We start from the raw sequence: 27,961 nt of genomic DNA, 5'->3' as shown, positions 1-27,961 counted from the left end.
GCAGGCCTGCGTTCGCCTCAAAACTTCATTTAGTCCATTTACTGTAACTACGCATGAAACACTGTTCTCCACAGACCATTATTACCGACACAGAACGATAAACGCTGGAAATATTTAAGATCGTAAATCAATATATGGTGGCTAATTATGATGTCCCTAAGTTAACATTAGCTATGTTTTGTTAAAGAATAAGGACCATTTATGTTGACTGTCTTATTCTCTCTCTGTAACACACACAGACACACTTCCCATACATGCATTAAGCAAACAAATACCAACGAAAGTTAGTCAACATCACACGAAGAGTGCCAATTTTCACCTCTAAAAATCAGCATGATTACAAATGTGATCCTGATTATATGCAAGTTAAATGAACAAGAAGTTAATATTAAGAGACTGGTTTTAGACACCATACTGCCTGTTTTTGTTTTTACGCCAACAAAAAATTATTCAAAACACAGAGACAGCACTGTTTTGCGTCTCTGAGCAACATGCCGGTGTTTCGTTCCTGAATGAATCAACCATTTTAATGATTAAGTTCAATTGCAATTAATCACATATTAGCAGTGACTTGCTGCCTCCTACTGGTGGTTTTAATTACACACTTTAAGCATCTTTCATTTTTAAAATAGGGTTAAGGTTTTAAATAGATTTGTGTATTTTCTATGATGTTCATCACAGAGCCAAATATTTAAGTATTAAGACTTAATAGGCTATTTTAATCTGGACTACAACAAGCCATAGATATAGTTTAAAGTGTTTAGATTTTTTTTAATTGTTAATTTACTCTTTACATTAGGGCTTCATTTTTAACATTAGTTAATCGGTTAACATAAACTGCCAATGAAGAATTCTTCTGAACATTCATAATCTTAGGTATTCCAATAGTTAATAAGTTGTTAAAATGTAAAGTTGCAACTGTGTTATATAAATCTTAGTTCATGTTTAGTTGATTAAATATCTTTTTAAACAAAAATGTTTAACTTATGTAGCACATGTAGCTATTTCTCATTGTGAATGTTAATGGTTAACTAATGAGATTTTAAAGTGATACCTATTGGTCTCTATAGTTCTTCTGCACTTTAATCTGTGCAAAACTTTTAACTTTATACATTTTTCTGTATTGCTTTAATTTATTTTAAATGTTCAGTTATTTTTGTTATTAGAAAAAAGTTATTTAACCTATTATACTATATTTTGAGCACTCCTTTAAACTAAATTTCAATACCGTGATAATACCATTTACCGTGATAAAAGCACGAGCAATTAATCGCAACAGGAAAATTTGATACCGGCATATCCCAAAATTTTAGGGCTGGTCCGAATACCATTTTTTGAGCTTCGAAGCTCCGGTAGTAATCAACACCACATATTCTAAGCTTCGGAAGGAGGGGTCTAAACATATTCTTCTCTCAACACTGTATCTATCCCAGAGGTGAGCTGCCGTTTCATTTCTATCACTGCTGTGAACTGACCAGCACACAGAATATGAAGGGTATCAAAAACAAGTTTTACACACACACACACAGAGAGAGACTTAAAGAGGGTTTATACTCCAAATAACTAATTTCATGTTATAGAAAAACTGTGTACGGTCTCTTGTTCTTGTTCCAAGTTACCTTCCTGTCCACTGATTTTTGCCTCTTACAAAAGACAAAAAGCCTTTCGAGATGACAGTAAAGGTTTATGTCACACTTAAGCTTTAGTTAGGCTGAAACTTTAGTTTAGTAACTTTAGTGAAAGTTAAGTTGCACGACAAATGCAATATTTAGGCATTGTTATTATTTTCATAACTATTGTTTTGATTTGTGCCTTAGCTTTAGTTTGAAATATTTTGTTTACCTTTTTTAAAGTAATATGAAATAGATTTTTATATTTATTGATTTATGCCTTCGATTAAACCTGTAATGTTTACCTTTTTAATGTAACGTGAAATTGACTTGTATTTTTATATATATATATATTTGTATTTGCATTTTGAATGCAATTTGGCAACTGCATTTATTAAATGGGTTTATTTTCATAGTTATTAATGTACACAATTTCAGCAATACATTTTTTTCTAAAAAGTAAACAAATTAGTTGTTTATTTTAAGAGACCTATTTTATTTTCTCTTGTATCTTTAGTAATGCTCTTTAATAAAGAAAATTAATTAATTGATGGAATAATCGGTAGAATACTCGACTCGATTACTAAAATAATCGATAGCTGCAGCCCTAGATATCAGGAGACAATACAAACATGAAAGACGAAAAGCACCATTAAAAAATTCAAAAACTATTCTAAAACACTTCACAAGAATACAGAAGGTAGTTACCTTTATTTTTTTGCTCTGCAACCTGAAACAAGGAAAAAAGTAGTCAGTATGACATTTAAAATTACACTACAGAACAATGTTTGCTAGGACAATGTCTGAGTTTTATTCCTCCATAGACTTGTGCCACGCATGACCTGATGACAGATATCATGATGCTGCTGAATGGATGATTCTGACTCAGAAACATTGACAGCCAATCAGAATCCACCCAACATCAATGAGTTTGAGAATTCACAGCAGCAGCTGACAGCCCACGCTTAGAATATTGTCCGCTGGTGTAGTCTAGGGATGCCAATGATTAATCGATGATCGCTAAATTGTCGATAAGAGATGTAATCGATTTAAAGCTATCAATGGTCAATTAAGCCATTTCATTTTGGGCTGTGTGCGGCTCATTCGCAAAACACATGCGGGCAGCTGTGAGTGACGATAACGGTATATAACGTATTTTCCGCACTATAAGGCGCACTTAAAAGCCTTTAATTTTATCAAAAACTGACAGCGCGCCTTATAATCCGGAGCGCCTTATATATTAATCAAGGCGCTCTGTCATAATGTGGACATTCCCTTTAGCACAGCTTCATCTAGTGGATGCATTACGCAAATCCAGTCACCCGTTTGACTGCAGTATCTTCTATTCTATGCTCCTTATAATCCGGTGCGCCCTATAAATGAAAACAGTTCTAAAATAGGTCATTCATTGAAGGTGCACCTAATAGTCCAGAAAATAAAGTAAATGTATTATCATTCATTCATATTAAGGAGCAAATGAAAGCAGACGCAAATTAAGCTTTTAATGTGATTTAAAAGTATATTAAAATAGAAACAAAAAGTTCTTCAACATGGAAAGCAATAGAACTGTAGTAACTAAGTCATTAAAGGGTAACTAAACCCCTGGTCAGAGTCTGACTCCACCCACTGGCAATATTTGAAAAATGCTGAAAAAGTGGGCAGAGGACAGCGGAGATAGAGGGAACGAACCAAGGGTGAGGCGTGAACCTGAGACCCGCAGTGACAGATTAATTTACTATACATACATAAGGGGTGTAATGGTTCACAAAATTCACGGTTCGGTTCGATACGATTCACTGGTGTCACGGTTCGGTACGGTACGTTTTAGATACAGCAAAAAGAAAAAAATTGGCAGATAAATTTCCTTGATTTTTAAAAAATGTTTTATTTATTAAAACTAACAAAGTATGTTTTTTTTTTTACATTGAACTGATGGAGCTATTCTTTATCCATCTTCTATGGTGTTTTCTTAGCAGCATACTGTATACAGGGTATATACAGCAATCCTTAAGTTAAATTTACTACTTTTTAATACCTTTTTTACTACCTTCAGAATATTTTTTAAAACCATCACGACACTGAATTGCAAGTGTTAATCAGCGACCTTTCTATTATTTACACAGATTTTGACATATAACATACAAAAAAGAATAGATTTAGAGTAAATAACTTCGTAAATAAAACTTAGTAAATAAAATAAAACAAACTACATAAAATTTGCAATGGAGAGAATGTATAGTTCCAGCACACTGGCTGGAATTCATTGCAAGTTGATGCATTACAAACGGGCATCTTCTATGAACTGTTGTGGATTCAAAAACTGCGCCACGAATTTGCGGCAGTGGTGGTGGAGGTGCAGCCGCGCAGACAGCTGAGATTGGTAGAATTAACTGCTCTCTCCGAGCACGCATTCCATTTTTATGTTTAGTGGATTGCATATGCGACCGAAGTGCGTTAGCTCCCATCCAGTTGACATTGATGTTTTTTTTACACACTGAACAATAAATCTTCCTGTTAGTGTTGTCACTGTACCAAAATTTCAGTATTCGGGACCGATAGCCGTGAAAATCCACGGTTCTCTGTACCAATTTCGGTACCAAAGCAAAACACAAAAATATGCTAATTAAAAAAAAAAATTACTTTTTACTTTTTACACTAAAAATAAAACCAATGCCATTCTTTATACTTATTGTGTTTAAAGTTTTTCTACAATTTATATAATTATGAAAAACAGTAAACAAGTTTCACCCAAATTTAATTTGTCTTTTAATTTATGAAATTTAAACATTTTATTTTTGGTAAATAAAGGGGATTTGCTATTAAAATTAAAACATGGAAGAAATATTGTGATTTATTTCTTCAAAAAATAAAGTTTTTTAATTTTCTTCAACAGTAGTAGCAGTATCACATACATTTTACTAAATAATAGTAATATTTCTAGCACAATGCCCTTATGTAAAAATTTACTTTTAGGCCTAATGAATGCATATTTGTCATTTTAACTGAACTTAAGACTGGTGGTGATACTTAAGATATTTTTGGTCATTGAGGGTTTCTGTAACAAAATAGTAATAGATCAAATTAATTATTATTAAAAGATAATACTACTACTAATTCTACTATCATACTAATGTATATACAATGCACTATGAATTGATGAGCTGCTGGGTTCATGAATATTAATCACGTTGTCAGCGTTCGGTCAAACTGATTTGCTGAAATCAAAACAGGGACGGTACTAAATCAGCGCCAGCCAATGAAATTGCCATTTGCGCATTAGCTCCACCCACTACCAAATAAATATGAATAATTCTTAATGAACTCCGTTATTTTGACAGGAGAAGACAACAAAGAATAGTTTACATGTAGCGTGTATTTAAACCAACTAACGCGAACGCAGATAGAATTTCAATCAGAATATGACACCTGATAGTCTGAAAAAATAATACCTAATTTGGAAAAAAATAATACCTCTGAGACCACATTTAACACTTTTAATGGCCTTAAATTTGACTATTTTGATTTATCACTTTTTAATACTTTTTAAAACCCCGCGGACACCCTGGTATAAAACAAAAACAGCTCCTTATAAAAAAATTGTTGCAGTAGTTATGAACAGATACAAAGATGTAACTTTTTATATGGAACTCTATAACTCTTTATATCGAGTGTGTTTTTACTCAATTGGTTCTCTATAGGGCTTATGTTTTTTGGAACAAAGCAGGAATTACGGTCTGGCTGAAATGGGCTCGTGAAGGAATCTTGTAATGGGGCTCAATTACATTAAGCATGTTCTTAAAACCTGCGTTTTCCACTATAGGCACCCGCTCACTCAGTACGTGCTGAAGGCTCGTTGCAAAATTGCTAAAGGGTCTTTTCACCCTGGGCTCAGCGTTGCCCTTCAGATACAACGCGAGTTACGCTGCACCATGCCAAGAGTAAAGTAGGTGGAGTTTTCAAAACTTCCCGTACATACGTTCTATTTATAACAGTTCTTCTATCTAATAACGTGCAGGCCTGTTAATTGTATCATACTGCTCAAGAAATTCTGACACAGTACAGTACTAGTCCATTTTGATTTCCATGTTTGTTTGGATGCCCCGATCGATTGGTAAAGTGCACCCAAACACCAGACCTGTTGGTTATTGGAGGATCTTCTATTTCTGGTCTGTTAAACGCACTGGCCACCGCGTACCGTGCATGAACTGCTCGCTCACTCTGACTGAGTAGCCTAACATAAACATATAAGTTGGTGTATATTTTTATATTTTTTCTTCTTCGGGGGTGGCAGGGGCGTTGCCTGTTACGTCGTTTGGGTTATTGGGCTATATTGTTGAACGCATATCATTATATTTCACAAATAGTTTTTTTCCAAATATAATTAGTCCAACGAACCGTTCGGTTAATAATGCGTACCGCGTACCGAACCGAAAGCCTCGTACCGAACGGTTCAATACGAATACGCGTATCGCTACACCTCTAACATACATATATTAGTGGTGGGCATAGATTAATTTTTTTTAATCTAGATTAATCTCACTGTGATCTTGAAATTAATCTAGATTAATCTAGATTAAAATGGCTCATTCGAATTGCCGTAGCTGGGGTCAGCGGGGACCCGGTGAAGGTTGTACTGTACCAGTGGGCCCTGTCTGAAATTGTTTAATTTGTATGTTTGTTTATTTTTATTTGTGCTATTTACACAATGTTTAAGTTTTTTTCAAGTTTGTAGGTGTCAAGGTACAGAAACCAAATAATTAAATGAAAAATGGCACTGGATAGTCTTCAATGTAAAAATGAAATATACAATCAAACCTACTTTTATTCAGATACATCTCACATTATTACAGTTTTGTTATATATATCAAAAATTACATCTGGTGTCTGAATAATTTTTGGTTTGACTGTTAAAACTATAAAGTAATTCAGTCAAGAACAGTGAGTGATTTTCATTTTCTTGGATTAACATTACAGCAGCCAGCAGCTAAATTAGGCGCGGTCACTTTAAGAGACGATGAACGCATCCAATATAATACACATCTCATTTTTCCTCAACTGTTTACTTTGACTTAAGAAATAACTGACAGACTTTTTCTAGCATAATTTCCAAGGTGGATATTTTGACATATTTTGTATGTATTTGTAAGCACAAGAGCAAAAATAAGCAAAAACAAGCAAAAAAGTGTTTTGAGACACCTTTCTCTGCTTGAGCCCCGAACACCAGAACACCGCGAGTACTGAATTGAGTGCTTTCACATCTTTTTGTTTCTTCAAACTGTGATTTGTATTTGTTCGTTTAGGTGCAGGAGGGACTTCGAGGAGAACTTCACAGAAGAGAGCTCGGTTCAGTGTCGCTGTCCGTGATACACTGCTCTCTCTCTCTCTCTCTCTCTCACCGCACCGAATATAGCGCGTGAGTAACCAGCTACTCTGTTCAGCTTTTCCCGATAAGAGTCTCGCGTTAACGCAGCACGTTAACGCCGATAACGGCCCACCACTAATATATATTCATGTTATGCTAAATAGTAGTGATCGACCGATGTATCTGTTTACCGATATTTTTCCCGATATTTAAGCATTTTTCCATAATCGGGTATCGGTTTTGTAATATCGGATTCGCCGATTTACGGCGCCATCTTGTGGCCGTTTTGAGATTTCCGCCATTGCAGCCCGGATCAGTCAACAACAACTCAGTGCACAGGTAAATATATGTTCTACTTGGTTTGCTTTAATTAATCAACTTTATTTAACATAACAGACATGCACAAATGAGATCTGAGACATAAATTCCTGATATAGTTAATTTATGCAGCTTGTTTCTAAACAATTGAGACGAACTCATTGAGTCACGTAGTGTAATTCATCATGTCCTGCCCCAATAAAGACGTATCTTTACATGAATTAAATAAAACAGACATGAATGAGTGCATGTTGAAAATAAAAGCGTTGAATTTAATTCTCTATCTGTTGTATTTGCTCACCATTAGTCTAGAAGAGAAAGTTTGTTCATATTGCTTAGCAACTGACGGATGATCTGGAGGCTTAAGCACGGCGACTGAATGAAACTTTTGACAAGATTATCTTGTTTAAACACCCTAGATTATATTATCATTTACTACATAACAATTATTTCGCTAATACACATATAAATATAGCCTACCGCTTTGTGGAAATTAATTATTTATTATCTCCATGCGCGATCGCGGTTGATTAAGTTATAGTCAAACAGCACTTTGTCAGTTGGCATTTCATGATCTAACGTTAGATTGAATCTAGATCATAAAATGCCAACTGACAAGTGCTGTTTAACTTTATATAGTCTCGGGAAAAAAAGTTCGTTCATATTGCTCAGCACCTGACTGGGTTGATGATCAGGAAGCCTCAAGCACGGCCACTGCATGACATTTTTGAAGGAAGCAGGCTTACAGGGCAGAAAGCTGAAAGACTCTGTTTTCTACACTAAAACCTAGTTCTGCTTAACTGGGAGTAAATAGCTATGCACTCCTAAATAGCCCTCCCGCCCCCACCAATATGTTAGAATCATTTTTGTGCTTTATTTTTTTACCTGTTTTTATTTTTTTACCTCATCAAAGCTTTTATTTTAAAACAAAGACACTTAGTAACAGTGCGCTTAAATTTTTTGGACTCAGACCCCTCTATTTATTTGTGTATAAATATAATGTTTTTTTTTTTGTATGCAAGGGGGGAGTGATTGTTATAAATAAAATGTTTTTTTCAGCTCATTTGTGTTGTAATAATTGTCAGAAACAGAAGTATAACAGTAAATAAATATCGGTTCTGCATATCGGTTATCGGGTACATAAACATACAAATAATCGGTATCGGTTATAAAAAAACAATATCGGTCGATCACTACTAAATAGATGCTAAAATGCTCTATCCTGATCGTTTTCAATACTCGCAATTCCAACTCCTGACTCGCTACAGTGATTTTGATGGAACAAGATGGTTTTATACTGCCAAGGGCATGGTAGCTCGAACCAAGGGCGTGGTGAGCTGGAAACTGCTTACGTCACCTGCCACCGCTTACTTCACGTACCACCGCAAACATCCAATAGGAAAAATCAACTGCAGTAGCCACCATTCAACCTGAAGAGGGCAGCACTCAGACTTTTTTACACCATATATTGAAGAATTAAAACACTTTAGACTCAAATGTCAAAGTTACTCGAATCAATGAACAGCACTAATAAAGCCCCATTCTTAACCCCAGATAATTGTTTCATATCAGGCTCAGCCCTTTGCAGGACCTTCACATCAAGAGATGCGAAAAACAATGATAAAAAATTAATGACAATAAAATAAACCTGCGAAATAAAGGCGGTGAGGATTTAGGAAAAGAATGCCTAAATATTAATACTGAATTTGTGGAAATTCGTGACCAAGAACAAAGCCACAGAAATGTTGGCTATGGGCTCAAACGGCATCCAAAAGCATGTTCGAAATGTAACATTTACCAGCTAACCAATTATTCCTCTAATAAATAAAGCTTTTATATCACACTTGTCAAAATCAGAGTTTATCATTTGTAAATACACAATTGCTGGATTCAAAACAGCAATTAAAACTCTCTGTGACTGACACTGAGAATACATTTTCCCAGAGCATTCAATGACGTCACTAAACAGTAATGCTACAGCTACGAGCATCGTTCCCAAGTTTCTAGCCTAGGGCACAGGACAGGTATGATTTTTTATTTTATTTTTTGAATAGACCAACGGGAACACAAAATTCTGACATTTTCTGTAACAGGATCCAACAGGATCAAATTAAGAACTGGTCATAATACTCGGATAAAACAGTGTTTTGCCGCAGCAGTGCCGATGGAGGGGGTTAACTAATTGCGCCGCACAGCCACACACGTGCCACAGTTACATTTGGGATAATTTTAAATGCCATAATGTCAGTTGAAAACATTGCAATTGTCTTGTAAAATACAACAACAAGTACCACTAAACCATTTAAAGAGTGCGTTCAGCGGTCTCTGTGCCGGGATAGAAAACAGTCAACATGGTAAAATGATCTCAAACGTACGGCACGCTCTTTTAATTTTATCAAATGACCATAATAATCACATCTATTCGTTTTACAATCCTGCAACTACCATTTTATTCAGACTAAAACCCCTTTATTTCGGGTAAGAAAGTGCTTGAGAGTGGCTTTTGCACTGTACACATCCTGCCATGCTGGTGACTGCAAATTGATGCATTTAATCGATTAATTGATCGTTCATTTAAACAACGATCGATCATGGAAATTATTGAAAATTGACATCCCTAGTGTGGACGTTAGTAAAGTAAGTGTTCTGGGTGTGAACAGTCCTTTACAGTCTACCCACAGCAAAAGAACGAGAAAAACACAGACAATGGCTAAGCAAAAAAGACAGAAAAATAGAACAAGACGACAAACTACTTTATATCCAATATTACTTTAGTATCTCTAGTTCTAAAACAACACTTTGACATAATAGTAACAGTGGCTTGGATGACTTTCAAATTATTAACAATATGATAAATCAATTCTACACACATAAGCAGAGAATGCACATAACTCCAGAATGCACACCCACATTGTAGCCGTATGTTTTACCACCACAGGGTGAGCATTAATCTACTATAATTTAACAGTTCAACATAATTAAATCACACCTATATAACAATTACCTTCTGTGAGGTTTCCCGTTTCCTTTTATCTTCCTTTTTCCTTTTCTTGTCTTCCATGAACTGCTGCTCCCTTTCCTGATGCTCCTTTCTACAAAAATCATGAATTACGGTTTAAAAAACATTTTTGGTCAAAACAAACATGCTCAACTGTAAAATATTATGAAAAAAAAGTATATACATTTATATAAGCCTATTTGTCTATGTACGCATGACCAACTATCTGGAAAATGAACAGTTCGTTGAGTATCACCTTCAACCAGTCCAGCTGACTGTTACCAAACCAAACGCATAGCAGCGGCACCAAAGACATGATCATTATATCACAAATCACTCTATATGTAACATTAGTGTTATGCTGTTTTAGGCTCGGCCTGAGTTTGCATATGCCATGCATTAAAAGAGATGCCGATTAAAATCATACATGATCTTCATTCACACTGGGGGAAACTCCTGCTGCTATCCGTCTGTGAGCCTGCAGTCGGCAGGGCAGAGTTGTCGGACAGGGGCTCCCTTCACCCACCCATTTCCTCCGGTGCAGTATATAATATTAACGTTACAGACCTTCCATACGTCAGCTATTCGAACGATTCGTGCAAAAACAAGTATTTAACGGCAAAACTTTGTATGTCGTATGCTTTTGTGGTCCGTTACCCGAATTAGCTAGTTTGTTAGCAAGATAAAATTGACACATACTAAACGTAAATCTCAGGTAGTTTTGTTTAATTCCCCCAAGAAGCCGCCGATTATTTGCATACGGATCACGAGAAAAATCTAAAGGGTAAGCAACTGTCAAAACCAGACATGCATATGTATCAGTTTGGTCAAAAGCGAGCCAGGACTATAAGACGAGTAACGTTACACTCTGCCCACCAAAATCATAAAGCCACCTCAAATTTGTTGTCACCTAATGCAAACATTGTCTAGATTAATTAGTACGGTACTAAATTCGCACGGGTATGTTTTTACGATCGACCAGCGGGAAGCTAAAGTTGTTTTCCTGACCATACAGATGCTAACTAGCTAGTTAAACTAGCAAACGAGCTAACGTTAGTGGCTAACAGATGTCGACGAGAAAAACTGTATCACGCACAAATGCTTACACGCTACTGCTTTTTTTATTTAAATGCATACGAATGTCAACAGTATTAAACAACATGTTATATAATTTGCTCTTTAAAACAAAGCTCGTAACTTACCTCAGGAATTACATGCACCACAGCTAGTCTTCTAGCTACAGCTAAAGTGCTTAAGTGCGAATTTCTGGGTTTTGAGGCAACGTGAAATACAACACTCCATCAAAATCTAGTAGCTAGTCATGAAAACACTCCTTCTGTAGTTTTTAAATATGAAATACGGTAATGTAAACGAAAGAGGAGGAATCTATGTTTAAAGCGCTGTAAATTCAGTCGGGTGACGGTCGGCCATTTTACTGCTCGGTGTGAATGTGTCTGGACAGATCTGATGGAAGGGGGGCAGCCGAGGGAGATTTTTGACCTTCAATATTAAAAGTCTAATAACTCATTAATTGTCAGTTTCTATAATAATAAAATTTGGACCGTTTATTTTAAGTTCTAGCACCTTTTGCATAGTTGCATTGCGCATAAAGTACACAACGGACATAATTTTCATGCATCATGCATGGTTACCTTCGTCTGTTTACTTTTTTTTTTTTTTTGCAAAATCATCCATTTGATGCGGTACAATAAAAATTCAGTACAAAAGATTTACAAGCACATTTAAAAAATATATAGATTTTTATTTTGACATTGTAATAAAAATATTAAAGACAAAAATATTATGTGTCTACCCACTGCATAAAACTGTCCATTGAATAAAACAATCATGATCGATTCATGGTTTCCAGTCATATTTTATAACTCAGTATGGAACAATAATAATTTGATTAGATTCAACTTTATTGTCATTGCACATGTGGGTACAAGGCAAAGAAATACAGTTTTTATTTTTATTTTTACACTCTTGTGGTGCCTTGTTGGGCCCTGGATCATTAAGCATAAAATGTTATTTGAAATGTGTTTTTATTGCACTTTAAATTGAGTTAAATTGAGTAAATTGAGTTAAAAAACGCATACCAGTTTTTGGTTCATCATTAGTAATGTTTTCATCCTCACAGATTATAATGTTCTATGAGTATAGTTTATTTTCCATGGTGTTCAACAAGAACGTTTAACCACATGTTTATTCTTGACTCAGAAGAATATGGCCCCAAGAAAGAAAGGCGATAAGAAAAGGAATACAGAGGAGGTTATGGAAACAAAGGAGCAACATTCTGGTGCTGAACCATCAGATAGCAGCAGTAGAGAAGAAAAAATGGCACGGAAAAGGAAGATAAAGCCAAAGAAAAAATACATAGGTGCTCACGTCTCAATATCAGGTGAGCAAAAAAGCTTTTTTCTAAATAAGGTGTTTGTGCTGAATGTATATAAATTAAAAAATATATATTCTTAAGGAGGAATATGGAAAGCAGTCGAATCAAGTGTGGCCATGGGAGGTCATGCTTTTGCCCTTTTCTTGGGCTCCCAGCGCTCCTGGACGAGACCAGCCCTTGATACAGCAGCTGCAGTTAAATTTCAAGAAGCCTGTGCTCAACATGGCTTTGATTCGATACACATCCTTCCACATGGATCTTATCTGATGAACTGCGGTTCCCCCAAAGAAGGTTTGAGCACTAAATGTACCCAATGTGTGGTTCTGTGCATGCACCAAATACTGAAGCCACAAGGTTGGCATATTCAAAAACAGCTCAGCTGATTTAATCAATATTCAATCCTATAATCAGTACTCTAGGCTGCATATGTTTTGTATATAAGACTGTATGTCAGATGACTCTGTGTTTTTCAATCCAGACGTGTTCAGTAAGAGCCAGACCATGCTTGTGGATGAACTGAGTCGCTGCAGTGCACTGGGCCTCAGCCAGTTTAACTTTCACCCTGGAGCTTCTATAGACTCCACCCCAGAGAAATGCATGGAGAAAATTGCCCAAGCTATTAACCACGCACACCAGCAAACCCCTGCTGTCATTACAGGTCAATTATACAATCCTGATGATTTCTAGAGAATGTGCAATTGTGCTCATGCTTTCTGGTAAATTAAGCTGGATAATGTTCTTCTTTCTTTTCCTTCAATAGTACTTGAAAACATGAGTGGTCAGGGCAGCACTATAGGTGGGCAGTTCAGTGAACTGAGAAGTATAATAGACCGGGTACGTGACAAGACACGTGTTGGGGTGTGTCTGGACACTTGCCATGCTTTTGCAGCAGGTATTGTATGAAGTCCCATTCAAATTATTTGGGAAAAGATGTGTTACATAATATATTTTACATAAACAATGTTTACATGTCCACAAGACAAAAAATTGCTGAATTCCTAAAAATTCCCCCTCACAAAAGTTTACATACACTTGATTCTCAATTCTGTGTATAGATGCAAAATCATCCAAAATCATCCATTTGGTTTCCCAGCATCTTTTGCATGTTTGAATCTTTCCCAGCAGTGATTGTATGATTTTGAAATCCATTTTTCACACTGATGATAGCTGATGTACTCATATGCAACTACTGTGCTACAAAAGTTTTCACTTCTTGAGCATTTGCATATGAGTCCTTCAGGTGTTATCTGTGTGACCTGTGTGTATATATATTTATGTGTGTGTGCGTGTGTGTTTGGGATTTGAGATGATTCTCTTCTGTATAGGCTACGACATATCACCACCTGGAGGGGTGAAGAATATACTTGATGAATTTGATCGTGTGGTCGGTTTGCATTATTTGAGAGCCATTCACTTAAATGACTCCAAAGGTATGAACATTCATTTGAACTTATCAATATAGAGTGCTGCTGGAATTTGTATTCCAAATCCAGAAACAAGTTAGCACTTTAGCATGTTTCATTCCCTCGTCCTGAATTCCATAGTTTTATTTTATTAAATTTTTAATAGGTTTTTTATTAAATGGCGAGGGAACTTTCTTGATTGGCCTACAAAAATAAAAAGTCTTCACCACAGCACTCTATTACTGTAATTGTTTGTGGGGTGACTTAATTTATATGCAAAACACTGACAGTGTGGCAAGTTTGGCTACATATGCCACATACTTCTTTTGAGATTGCGTAATTTTTTCTTTAAAAAGGAAAATTAGGCTGCCATCTGGACCGCCATGAAGACATTGGATGTGGCCAAATAGGCATCACTGCTTTCCGAGAAATTGTTAATGAGCCTCGACTGGATAATATCCCTCTGATTCTAGAAACACCTGGTCGGTAAGTTTCAAGGTGGATAAACAACATTTTGTTGTAAATGAAATAAACAGGGCACCACTGACATACATTTAATCTGCACCCTTTCTTTCTAGACCAGGTTTTGAGTATGCTGAACAGATAGAGCTCCTTTACTCCCTTTGTGAAAAAAAGAAGAAGAATTAAACATCGGCTTGGTGCCGGCTTCCACAGTGGAGTTATTATTGGTGAAGCATAATAAATGTTAAACATTTCTTAAGTCTCAGTCTACATTTTGACCATAAGAGGGAGCCAGGTGCCTGAATATGGAAACAAATGTCAGAAGCAGCAACTGTAAATCTGTTCATTATAGCATGTGTTTTCAATGTTGTACATATTTTGCTTGTGCTCCCTCTTACCTTTCTTGTAAGTTAGAGGGAACTACTTTAACTTGATGACCATCTTCACACATCAGCCCAGACCAGTTGCTGAGTCCCACCTCAGTACAGAGGGTACAGCTCTGCACATTCACAGCCCATCATTAGCCGGACCACACAAGAATGCCACATGCAGTCTTGCAAAAACACATTTTTAGTAAGGTTGCCATCTGTAAGCATTAAAATGCCATTTATGTGATGACATTGGCAACGGTAAGATTTTGGGAAGTTTAATCTGCCAACGCCTATAGAAGTTGTTTTAGACTTTTAAAGTAGCAGTAGGAAGGATGTTTCAAAGTGTGAATTTATACAGGAAGAGAGAAATGCCTTGCACTGGAATCTGCTACTCCTGTGCCAGCCAACAGGAAATGTCATTCAGGAAGATAATATACCACAGGGCAAAGTAGAGGTTTTGAAACGTAATCATAAGAAGTATGTGAATGAATATGTATTCATATCTAATGTTTTGGCCCTGTTCTGTGTTGTTTTGGTTCCTCTTTTGTTTCATCCAGACGATAACTATTTGGTACACATGTGGCATGAAAATTTTTTCCAGGTCTCGTTTTTACCACATAGACTTTACCTGAAATGAACTTGGCATTGTTAAAGTTAATTAATAGAGCCTGAGGTTTAAAACTCAAGAGTCTGTTATACTTAGTGTTAAATACTCGATTCTATATAAAAAGGGCTATAACACATTTTTTTAGATGTGCATGATTCAGCTTACCTTAAAAACAGCTAAAGTCAAAGAAGAACAAACTGTTTTGAGTCTTGATATGCAAGCATTGAGCCTTCACATAATATCAGATGTTACTGTTTGAACAGTAGTGTACCCCATGTTGCACATTTGTTGAGATCTGTCAGGACAAACGTTTCACACGTTGGCTGTGTGAAATGAAAAGCACAGTTTCTGAGTGTCCTTAAGAACTGCAAATGCCAATGTTTTGGTAAGCGCATGTAACATCAGGCTTAGCAAAGCCTCACATCAACAGACTGAGAGCCTTGTGAGCCAGATGACGCAGTGCCAGATCATGAGCAAAATCAACGGACCACACAGACCTTTAGAGTTTCTCACAAAGCACAAACCAACTGCAATTTCTCTCATTTAGTTACGGAGTACTGTTTGCCAGCAAGTAAAGACAAATGTAAGATTTATTCAGATTTATGTCAAACCACATGAATCTGTATCCTTTTGTGACTTGCATTCTCCAGCAAACACATTTAATGAGGTAACCATTTAATGGTGCAGTTAGTGAAATGGCTGTATATGGCTTTGACTGCTTCTATCCTGCTGATCCTTACCAAGGAATTTTCCGGAGTGGTGGCTGGGCATAGAGCCACAGAGCGACAGGCCTTCACACACAGCGGCCACAGGCTCCAGCCTGGTCCTCCAAGAGTCCTGTTGCTCCAGTAACCACATAACAACCAGATAGTCTGCCTTCCGTGAATATTTGGTTTCCTGAAATTTAGCTGAATGATGCAGATGGATATTTTGATGCAGTGCTAATGAGACGATAGATTTGTAATAGACTTGAGACTCAAACTCATGAAAACACGTTCAGGTCACATTTCAATCTAATTGAAAGGAATAAAAACAAATAATATTCTACTTATAATGTATATATATATATATATATATATATATATATATATATATATATATATATTATATATATATATTTTTTTTTTTCTGTCAACCTTTTTAATTTGGGGTGTTTGTATATCAAATCCATAAAATATTCATTAAACTTAGATTCAAGAGTGTGATTCTGCACTCTTTATAGGTTTTTTGTTTGTTTGTTTTTTGTGCACAAATCCCCATTGCATTAAAATGATTTGAGCAGTAGGAATTTAAATCTGAAAAGACTAAATCTTATGAAAGTCAGTCTTTTACTTCTAAGCACTTCACTTTTTCCCCCATATTTTTTTACATTTGAACACATCTATTCTCAGTATAGTAATGTAAAGAGAAAAAATATATATTCATCATAGATTGCACTTTAAAATGCTGCTACTGAATAAAAACACAAACGACTAAAAGTGCAACGCTTTATGCCCTCCTTGACACACTCTACCATTAAGATCCCACCCCTACCACACCACAAGTGTAATAACACTGAGATATGTGCACACACTTCAAATGCACAGGCGAAAGCATCCAAGAGAAACAGACTAGAAACCCCAAGTTTGCTCAGACAGACACAAACATTTATTGGCAATACACACACTACGCTAACTGCAATAGAATGACGGAAACATGAGGACACAATGGTCCGTTTGTTTGTTTTAGGAAGCGTACACTTTCAGGTGTTTTTCTTTGACTATGTGTCTAGTCTTTGTCAAAGGCCAAAGGGAAAGATTTCAGATCTTTTTAAGCATGTTCGTGCACAAGTGGAGTCAAGCAAGGCGTGGACACAAACACACAGAGGGGTCAGAGGTCAGACTACAACATTCCTCACAGCGCTGGACACACACTCTCACACACACACTCTTGACCTGTGTTTTTGTCCTTGGACATACTCTAATAACTAGCTAAACTAAGTAAACACACACACAGTTATGTAAGCTGTCCTCCTAAGTGATATCACACCAAGCAGATAGATTTGGGATTAGGGAATGGGATGACATTTTCCGAGATCCACAGTGGTCTTTTCATATTACATACAAACAGGGCTCTTTATAGTGCTTGTAGACTGGTAAAAGAGAAATGGTATAGTTTTGGATCAGCTACTTTGGCTTCAGGGGACTGTTTTAAGACACTAATGTTGATTCTGACACTATGGGCATCTATATGTGTATGTGTGTTGAGTTTCCTGCTAGCTCAGGTCCAGCCTCACAATTGCCTATTGTCTGGACCGAGTCACACTTCCTGACAGGGCAGAATTCACGGAAGCAGGGACACAGTCCAAACAAATTCTTTGGGCTACACCTCCACCCCGGTTTGATCGCACCCGCCATTCCAAGGAGCCGTGTGCCAAGAAAGGGCATGTTCCCAACAGGAAGTTAATTAGCGTCAAGGAAAGCTGGGGGGAAGCAGGTGGAGTCAGGAATATGACTTGCCTCTCATGTACTTACTGAAAAAATATGGATGTGTTTATCCTAATTATGTGTTTATTTAGTCATAAGGTCATAAAGATGCTTTGTCTTTAGTTTCTAGGTTATTTTTAAATGCTAAAAATGCTCTAATAGCCCCCGACCCACACATTAAACACCCCATCCTCCATCCAACCCGACACCCACACACACACACAGACAAGAAAAAACGCTTTCCTTTTCAGACAGCAACATCTGGCTTTCATAACCCAAGTCAATGCTCCTTTCCAGCTACTAATGGACTTTAAATAGGATATCTGACCACTGGGCTCTGTGTCTGTGCCTTGGCGCAACAATTAAACAAATATTTGCTTTTAGGGGAAAATTGGATGGAGAAATACAAGAAAAATATGATAGAATTTGTGAGCATGACATGTAATGCCAGATGCTTGTGTAATTGAGAGTCTCTGAACCCCTCCATTGTTCTTGTCAGTCCCTTAATAGCCATGCACACACAGTATCCCACATAGTGTATTCTACAGAAATGGAAAGGAAGGTGCAGATCAGGAAATGAACCATTAAAACAAGACAAGGCAAGAGTAACGTTCGGCAAGTTAATAATTCACTGCATGGATTCCAAAAATCCTAAATTTAAAGCTCCAAACTAACAAAAAGACATTGAACACATTCTCAGCATCTTGGTGACAGATGGAAACTTCAGTTATACTAACTCATATCTATTTATTACGATCAAGAAAAAGAAACTCCACAAGCTCAATCAAAACAAACCTTTTTCACACATAACAAAAATAAACATAATTTCTTTTTTTTTACATAAAAAGTAATAATTATGAGAGAAAATTCTAAATGAGATATAAGATATGAGTCATAAGTCATAATTAAAAGATAAAAACTCAAACTTATGATACACCGAGTTTTATAATTATGACATTTATTGGATACTTTGACTTCAGGTGACTGTTGTGTCACTAAAGTTGATTCTGACACAAAACCTTTTCACATGCCACCTTTTCCCAAATTCTCCTCTGAATATGTTCAGATTTAAGACTGTATTCATGAAAAACATAAACAATGGTAAAATATATGGCTAAAGTCTCAGACAGTGAACTTATTATTACTATAATAAACAGGGAGTCCCCCAAAAAAACATATCTTGCGGTTTAAACAGCTGATCTAAAAAATTGATTTTTTTTTTTTTTTACTTTTGGGAACAAACATTTCTGGAAAAAAACGATTTGAGACTTTTAGAAAGGTTACAACAGCAGTGACAGCTTTTGTAAAAAAAAAAATAAATAAAATAAGTGTGTAGAGTATAGAAAACATTACCAAAAAGGAGATACTCGTATTGGATTTGTCCTTGGAAGACTTGAACTGGACACTACCTCAGACAATTATAAACATACCTGGCATTGCTTAACAGCAAAGAGCAAAGAAAGACCATGACTGTGTTGCTTTGTTGGACTGAAGGAATTTTATTTCACACCCAGACAGGAGTAGTCTAACTAAATAGGTCACTACACTTTTGGTTTTCTGTTTTCCTAAGCTTGCTTTGTGGATTAAATAGTTTAAACATAAAAAAATGAAATGCTGACAGAGTTTAAATCCTTGGCAGGTTTTGTAACCTATGTGAAAGTAATTTCCTGAGGAGACATCCTTTTTCACCGGGAAAATTTTATCCTGTTTTACTGGCCCCCTTTCCCCAGCCTCCATCTCCCTTCCTCTGCCCCCACTATTTTAAAAAAAAGTGCTCTTGATCCTTATCCCTTACACTGCATTATCCACCTGTTTCTTGAAACCTGAAACATCTGCTTTCTAGCGATATCGCTGTCTGTCTTGTGTTTCAAATGCATATTTACATGTAGGATTTAACCAAAGCCCTGTCACACTGATCCAGCAAGATAACATTATTGACGTCTAATGGCCTAATGGTGTTTTGCCGTAAGCAGAAAACACAGTCCCAGTCACACTTTCAAAACACAAATGTGATGCATCACACAAATGTGTCTACATAAAGGAATAGTTCACCTAAAATTCACTCACCCTCAGGCCATCAAAGATGTAGATCAGTTTGTTTCTTCATCAAAACATTGCTTAGCAATGGATCCTCTGCAGTGAATGGGTGCTCTCAGAATAAAAGTCTAAATAGCCGATAAAAACATTACAATGATCCACAGCATGACTGAACATGACAGAAGATGGACTTTTTCACTGGAGCAAGTGTTATTATGGATTATGAACACATATTTTAGGCCAAGCAATGGTTTAAAGTTAAAATGCATTCATGATGTATTTGTTTCTTTCAAACACACACGTTTAATAGATGGTAACTAATTGACTGGTGTCATGTTGTGGATTATTATTTTGATTTTAGCAGCTGTTTGGACTCTCATTCTGACAGCACCCATTCACTGCAGAGGATCCATTAATGTAATTTTCTCTAAATCTATTCTGATAAAGACACTAACTCATCTTGGATAGCCTGGGGGCAAGTAAATTCTCAGCAAATTTTAATTGAGGAGTAAACTATTCCCTTAAGGACATGCCCTGCAGTATCTCTGTGGATCGGGGTAATTAGTCTCTCATCAGGCTCCCATCATGGAAAATACTGGATGATCATCACTACAAAGAGATGATGACCCCTTGACTAACCAGAGAAGAGTGATATCGTAAAATGAGCTGATGCAAGAAGAAGGCACACTTTTAAAACAGTGCAACTCATGAACAGAATGAGACTGAAGTGAGATTTCAGTACAAATATGCCTGAAGTCAAAAAGGAAATAAACAAAAATCCAAACGGAGAAAATAACTCAACGCACAGGAGAGCGGAAACTCTGATAACATTAGACTTGTAACATTGTGTACACTACAGTCAATTACAAGCTTATCTTACATTTCTTAATAATCACCTCACTATCAAGAATAAGCATCAAGTGTGGGAAAGAAAGAGTCGCATTGTTTTCTCAAAGGCATTTGTCATCATCAGATCATGTGTGAAAATAACATAGCACATGCTTAAATGCCTTTGTGGACTGTTTGGAGCTTTTGAAGCGAAACACGATACTACTAACTTCAACACTCGCTATTTGTTAACCAGAGTTCATTACGAGGTAGCATACACAGAGGAAAGCCAGCCGTAGGACATCGCTCAAATCTGAGCTCTGTAAACATTGCCATGATAAGCTAAGAATTCTCTGCTGGATCCGTTCCCTTTTTGGCACTGATCTCAAGACAGGAATCACAGTCTGAACACACACAATCATGGGAGACTGCAGAAAGAATGCAGGAAGACAAAACACATTGATATGGTAGACACATATAGCTATGTATTTATTTAGATTTTTTTAAGAGAAGAGTTATGTAAGCCTGAAGATACATGAGACAGGATTGGTGCAATGATCATCGTTTTATAGTTTATGCACTTTACTTTTTTTAATGTTAATAAAATACAATTGATTTTTGATAGTTCAAGTAAGCTTATGTCCTTTAAATAAAATATTAACAGATAACATTTTATTTTAATCATGTGTTAACTTAAGTGTTCAAATTTCATATTAATTGTCACGACACAGGCTAGAGACACAAGAGGTGAGTGATCAAAACAGTGGTATTTATTGACGGAATAGCAAAGGAGAATCAGTAGCTGTCATGAGGGGGCTAATGGCCTTGAGATTCTCTGTCCAAATGGCTTAGATGGGAGTAAAGGCTGATTTATATTTCTGTGGCGGACATACACCATAGCCTCTATGCCACAGGATGTGCGTCAGTTTTCATTTATACTTCTGCGTCATTGTCTGTGTCGACGTGCAGTACACATGCAAACCAACAGTCTGCAGTGTCCAAGGGCATGTTGCGTGTGTAACCCGCACCCCACGGCAAAAGTAGAAGTAGCTTGTTGGAGAAGCATCAGCCTTGATGGCGGCAAATAAATATAAAAGAATAGATCATTTATTTAAAACTACAAAAAAATATAGACGACAACATAACAGCAGAAATGGCATTCTTTCAATCTCCACAAGGACTTGTACCATGGCAAAACAACTGTTTGTCGCGGACAACAAAGTGATGTAACGCTACATTTTATGTCTTATCATTTATTTAATGCTACAAAAAATGATAAGACACTTGTTCTTTGCTTTGTTTTATTTTATAACATTAAAATATATGAAAGTGCAAAACAGACACACACACAAAACTCAAATACATATGGAGCGAGGGGTACTAGCAGACCAATCGTAGCACTTGCAGTCCGCGTTGATTTGACACGTCGTGACGTTTTTGGAGAGTGCACGTCAGGCTACGCCACAGCCTGCATATACTACACACAACCTATGTCATAGCTACAGTGTAGTTTTGACGCAGAAGTATAATTCATACTTAACAGGTCCTTGTTTTATGCAAGTTGTTCAGGGAAGAGCAGGATTGGCGGCAAACAGGAGCGGTGTAGAGCAGGAACTTCTAGGGTGAGTAAACGCACAGGTAAGGTTTAGAGAGAGTCTGGTTGTTCAGAGTTGTGAACAGTAGAGCAGACGAGGAGGGAATGTGGAGTGAGAGCAGATATAGGGAAGCTTGATGAGCTGCAGCAGGTGTTGTGATCAGTAATCCGGTCACTGAGATCTGGTGAACGTGGGTGTTGATGGCTGTGGAGACTGTGGTGACTGTGACTCCCTGACATTACCCCCTCCCCTAGGGGCAGTTCCTGACGCCCTAACATAATGACAGGGAAGGCCATGATCAGGGTGCCTAAAATTGAAATCCAATAGAAGCAAGTGGTCAAGCATATCGTGCCGGGGCACCCAGGATCTTTCCTTTGGTCCAAATCCCTCCCAGTCCACCAGGTACTCGAGCCGGACTCCCCGTTAGTCCTGAATGTTGCGGACCTGGTAGACTGATGTATCCTCCAAGATCTCTGGTGGAGGCGGTGGGTCCGTTTCTGTGGGTCCTGCAGTAGAGGGGAAGAAAGGTTTTAGGAGTGATATGTGGAAAGTGGGGTGAATTCTGTACCTGGCTGGGAGCTGGAGCTGATAAATGACTGCTTCTTTCATGGTAAGGGACCTATGTAGTGGGGACTCCTACATGCTACAAGCTTCCTGCATGGCCGGCGGAGGTGAAGGTCCCAGGTAGACAACCAGACAGTCTCCAGGCTTAAAATGGAAGGGGGTGAGGGGGGTTGGGGTCTACCCCTTTAAGCATGTTATTTTGTACGTCTTTGGTATGGGCACAATGGTAGATTTTTTGAAGCACGAGGGAACCACAGACAGACATAGAGAGAGGTTGAAATGTCTGTGAAAACACTGGCCAGTTCGAATGTGCATGCTCGAAAGCACACGGCCTGGGATGCCCTAGGGACCCGCAGTCTTATGGATATTTACCTGTTGGAAGGATAGAGTAACATCCGCTACGTAACAGTGGTCCAGTGCACAATCACTACGTGTGCTGATGGTGATGTGTTGAAAATATTTTGCCGCTATTGTTCTGAAGTTGGCTTTGTTAAATTCCCCCCATAACAATAAACGCTGCATCTGGGTGTACGGTTTCCTGCTCACTTATATTCCCATACAGTTCCTTGAGTGCCTGGTCTGTGTTGGCTTGTGGGGGAATGTAAACAGCTGTGATTATGACCGCTGTGAATTCCCTCGGTAGCCAGAATGGTCGACACAGAAGCATTTGAAATTCCAGATAAGGGGAGCAGAAGGATTTAATAGAATGTAGGTGCCTCTCATCACACCATGAGTTGTTGATAAGGAAACAAATGCCCCCACCTCTGCTTTTCCCTGTGAGCTCTTTCGTTCTGTCCAAGCGGTGCACGGAGAACCCCATAAGCTCGATGGCTGGAGTCTGGAATCTCAGCAGACATCCAGTTTTCTGTGAGGCAAATAATGCAGCAGTCCCTTGTTTCTCGTTGGTATGAGATACGTGCCCGCAGTTCACAGAGTTTGTTGTCCAGTGACTGAAAGTTAGCCAGCAAAATGGTTGGGAGAGGAGGTCGGAGGGGACGACGTCTGAGTCTGACAAGGACGCCGGCTCTCTTCCCTCTTTTCCGACAGCGTTTCCTCGGTCGCACCTGTGCACCAGAGGGCTCTGATGCGTTGTCTGTAAACAAGGTGCCAGCATTCAAGAACTCAAAGTCCGGTTTGCGTTTTGCGACATAGGAACCTATGCTTAGAAGCGTATGTCTGTCGTAGACCATTATACAAAGAACATCCAAAATGTAGAACAACAATACAAGTAAAACAAATGGAAAACTGCTAAGTTTACTTGGAGCTCGCAACACGGCCGCCATGCTCGGCACTATCTTGGATTACATGGATATGGCACAGACTGAGCAGCTGCGGACGTACCTGATGGCATCCCAGGTCATACTGGCCACCAGTACCGAGCTTGAAGGAGCAAGAGAGTGCGCTGGCTGCTTGGGTGTCCAGAGCCCTGTACATTGTGGACTGAGCCCAGAAAGGATTGTCGCTGGGAGGATGGAACGTATGTTTTCCCTTCTGGGCTTCAGTGCAGAGCAGGCTCAGTGTGGGTGGCATCACGTATGCGCTTGGTGAGGTCCCACCGAATAGGGCTGTTGATAATGGCTGGAGGGAGGATAGGTTCTGGGTTGGAGGTTTGCTCTGGGGTATGCAAATGGAAAAGGGCATCTGCCTTGAGGTTTTGGCTTCCAGGATGGTAGGTGATGGTGAAATTGAATTGTGTGAAGAATAGTGCCCAATGGGCTTGACAGGGGTTGAGCCGTTTAGCAGCCAGTGATGCCACTTCTCCAGGGCCAACTTGATGGCCAGAAGCTGCCTGTTTCCTATGTTGTAATTTTGCTCCATAGGGGTCATTTTCTAGGAGAAGTAAGCCCAAGGATGGAGGCGGGGAGGCGCACCATGATATTGAGATAGCACAGCCCCGACACCGGTGGTAGAGGCATCTATTTTGATCACAAAAGGGTGGCATAGGATGGGGGCTATGCTGAATGCCTTTGAGGTTGTTGAAGGCTTCAGGGCTCCAGGACAAAGACCAGGGTTTGCCGCATAAGTGAGCCGAGCCGTGAGAAGACTGAACTGGCGAATGAACCTTCTATAGAAATTAGCAAACCCCAGAAACCATTGAAGATCCTTTACTGACTGAAGAAGAGGCCACTGTTGGATGGTGGTTACCTTCCCCTGGTCCATCTGGATACCTTCAGGACTGAGGATGTACCCGAGGAACTGCACCATGGAGTGGTGGAACTCGAATTGCTCCAACTTCAGGTAGAGTAACTTGTTGCCGTTTGAGGACTTGTGTCACGTGGTGGGGATGTTCGGCCATGTTCCGGGAATATATCGTAATTATTGATGATAACCATCACAAATTGATAGAGAAACTCCCAGATCACCTCGGTTATAAAGCTCTGGAAGACAGCAGGTGCGGGTGATCAGTAATCCGGTGACTGAGATCTGGTGAATGTTGGTGCTGGTGGCTGTAGAGACTGTGGTGACTGAGATGACAGTGACTCCCTGACATTAATAAATGCTTTAGAAGTGTTTTAATTTTAGTTAACAAATCTGTTAATAAATACAACCTTAAAGTGTTACCATTTTGTTAATATTTTGAATTAGCTTTTATTTGTAGATTTTTAGATTTCATTTTAATCTTTTCTTTTAAAAATTATTTTTTATGTGCTTTTGTCATTTTTATTCATTTTTTATTTAATATTTAATTTAAACAATATAGCTATTTTTGTTCAATTTATTTTTTATTTGAGTTTTAGTTTTTATTTCCAGTTAGTCATTTTAGTGATTCAACTTAATCTTCAGTCTCATTTAGCTTTCAATACAATTTCAAATTTTTGTTTACTTTGTATAAATAATTGTAAAATTTTGGTATCTGGAAATGTTAAATAAAGTTTGGTTTTTGTTTCATTATTGCATTTGTATTATATAATATAATAATATTAATAAAGTCTATTGGACTTGTGTGAAAGTAGAGGAGGGAACTGGGGAGGAAACTGGGGGGATTGAGAGAGAGACTTAAGGAAAAAAGAAAAAGACAGACTGTTTTTCTGACAAAAATGGGAGAGAAAAACCTAAAATGATATCCCTGCCTCCCTCTTGGGACCAGCATCTGAAAAGTATCCAAAGGCTCCATGTTATTCACAGCAAATAGCTGGCATGCTTGAGCAGAGGGGATTGTTTACTCTAGAAAGAGCAAGATAGAGCAGCTGATGGGACAAGCAGAGAGAAAAACAGTGAATAAAGATGAAAAGATAGAAAAGATCAGACAAATAGACAGACAAAAACACACTGTCAAAATTCTAAGCTGGTGATATTAAATGCAGTCAATGGAGTTATATCTCTGAAATAGCTGTTCTATAATCTATGATAACTATAGAAACTTAATCTCCCCAAATGGCCTTTTTAAACCAATCCATCTTTCATTTCAAACAAGAGCAGTTGTGATTTTGAATGGATCAGCATGTTTTTTTCGGGCTATTTTCCCTCTCAATAGAGGGACTGTACTGAATCACAATCAATTTCCAACTGATGTTCATGCATAGCTCTTAGATACAAACTGCAGGACTCTCATTGATCTACTGATCTGCTTACATCAATAACACTGCTCTGGGTTATGAATTATTTTGACCCAATGGTGACACCAACATTAAAGCCATCTAGACTTTGATCACAGGCTTTTTGTGGTTTATGCAATCCCTGCTGAAAGCAAACATCCTCAAACAGGGATGCATTATTTACATTTGAAAACGGAAGACTTTATAATTACAATTCCTGAACACAGCACATACTTCAATAAAAAAAACATGGGGATACTTAAAATGGAATCTTGTTGCTGAGCTGAACAATTAAGTTTTTTAACAATTCTATAACTATTTAATGTTTTATTACTTAATTAATATTGTTAGTTATTGTTGTTAATTATTCTTATTAATAATGTGTTATTATTACTAGTTTCAGGTAGTAATTAGTTAATTGAATTACTAATACAATTTAAAGGGGGGGGTGAAATGCTATTTCATGCATACTGAGTTTTTTACACTGTTAAAGAGTGGGATTCCCATGCTAAACATGGACAAAGTTTCAAAAATTAAGTTGTACGTTTGAAGGAGTATTTTTGTTCCAAAAAAACCTCTTCCGGTTTGTCACAAGTTTCGGAAAGTTTTTTTCGAGTATGGCTCTGTGTGACGTTAGATGGAGCGGAATTTCCTTATAAGGGCACTTCTGCCGGAAGAGCGCGCGCTCCCGTATAGCAGAGCACTGAGAGGCTGAGCACAGCCTGATCAGAGCGAGAGTGTCGCGAAAAGTCACAAAAGAAGTGTGTTTTTGGTTGCCAGGGCAAGACAACCCTGCACAGATTACCAAAAAAACAGCATTAAGGGACCAGTGGATGGAGTTTATTTTTACAGAGCATCAACGGAGTTGTGCAAGTGTTTTTGTTTGTTCCCTGCATTTCGGATTGCACATTGTTTATTTATTAAGGATAATGCAGTCCCAACGAAAAAGGGTCACGATTGTGTGTTGGAACCGCATGCGGTGAGTAAAACTGCTTCAAATATCTCAGTGTTGTTAACTTAGCTATCAGCGCGTAAGCACATCAAGTAAACAACATGCGATGTTGTCATCAAACTGCACTTTCCACATGTACAGCTTAAAAAAAAAAAAAAAAAAAAGACGACATAAAGTGGAACTTAGTCATTTTCCAAAACCGCTAAGCAAATATATACAGTTTCAGTACATACCACATAGAGACACCTTTGCTGATGCTGCTCTTGTTAAATTTCAGCCTCTGGATCTGTGTCACAGCTTCCACATGCTCTCAACACAAAAGCTTACTGGCGCTCGTGATTCATTAGCTCCGCCCACACGTCACGCCTCTAGGCGCTCGTGTTTTTCCGGAAAAAATCGGTACAGACTATCTTTCTCTTATAAATATAATAAAAATAAAGACTTTTTGGAGTTATGAA

General features: G+C 37.8%; 2 protein-coding genes across 5 annotated transcripts in view; one reads left to right on the top strand and one right to left on the bottom strand.

The window, feature by feature from the left end:
* tnrc6ba (trinucleotide repeat containing adaptor 6Ba) overlaps positions 1 to 11,756 on the bottom strand; it is a 36,993-nt gene extending 25,237 nt beyond the window's left edge. Inside the window, exons 1-3 of the mRNA XM_052571286.1 lie at positions 11,491 to 11,756; positions 10,295 to 10,382; positions 2,319 to 2,340 (exon numbers count right to left, since the gene is read on the bottom strand). Of these exons, the coding sequence (XP_052427246.1) occupies positions 2,319 to 2,340; positions 10,295 to 10,351 (79 nt within the window). The 5' untranslated portion in view covers positions 10,352 to 10,382; positions 11,491 to 11,756. The remainder of the gene's footprint in view (positions 1 to 2,318; positions 2,341 to 10,294; positions 10,383 to 11,490) is intronic.
* si:ch211-141o9.10 (probable endonuclease 4) lies at positions 10,693 to 14,802 on the top strand. 4 transcript variants are annotated; one of them, XM_052571295.1, is made up of 8 exons: positions 10,693 to 10,826; positions 12,509 to 12,689; positions 12,765 to 12,974; positions 13,162 to 13,341; positions 13,444 to 13,575; positions 14,009 to 14,113; positions 14,443 to 14,572; positions 14,665 to 14,802. In XM_052571295.1, the coding sequence occupies exons 1-8, from the start codon at positions 10,716 to 10,718 to the stop codon at positions 14,732 to 14,734; spliced, it is 1,119 nt and encodes a 372-aa protein (XP_052427255.1). In that variant the 5' UTR covers positions 10,693 to 10,715; the 3' UTR covers positions 14,735 to 14,802. The 4 variants fall into 4 exon arrangements, with proteins under 4 accessions (XP_052427255.1, XP_052427256.1, XP_052427259.1 ...); XM_052571296.1 differs by having other exon boundaries at positions 10,695 to 10,826; positions 12,512 to 12,689; XM_052571299.1 differs by having other exon boundaries at positions 10,746 to 11,072; positions 12,512 to 12,689.
* Positions 14,803 to 27,961: the final 13,159 nt, after the last annotated feature.

This window comes from Carassius gibelio, chromosome B12 (assembly GCF_023724105.1).
Source record: "Carassius gibelio isolate Cgi1373 ecotype wild population from Czech Republic chromosome B12, carGib1.2-hapl.c, whole genome shotgun sequence".
Taxonomy (NCBI): Eukaryota; Metazoa; Chordata; class Actinopteri; order Cypriniformes; family Cyprinidae; genus Carassius; species Carassius gibelio.
The sequence above is the reverse complement of the archived record's forward strand: the minus strand, read 5'-3'. Positions and strand labels throughout refer to the sequence as shown.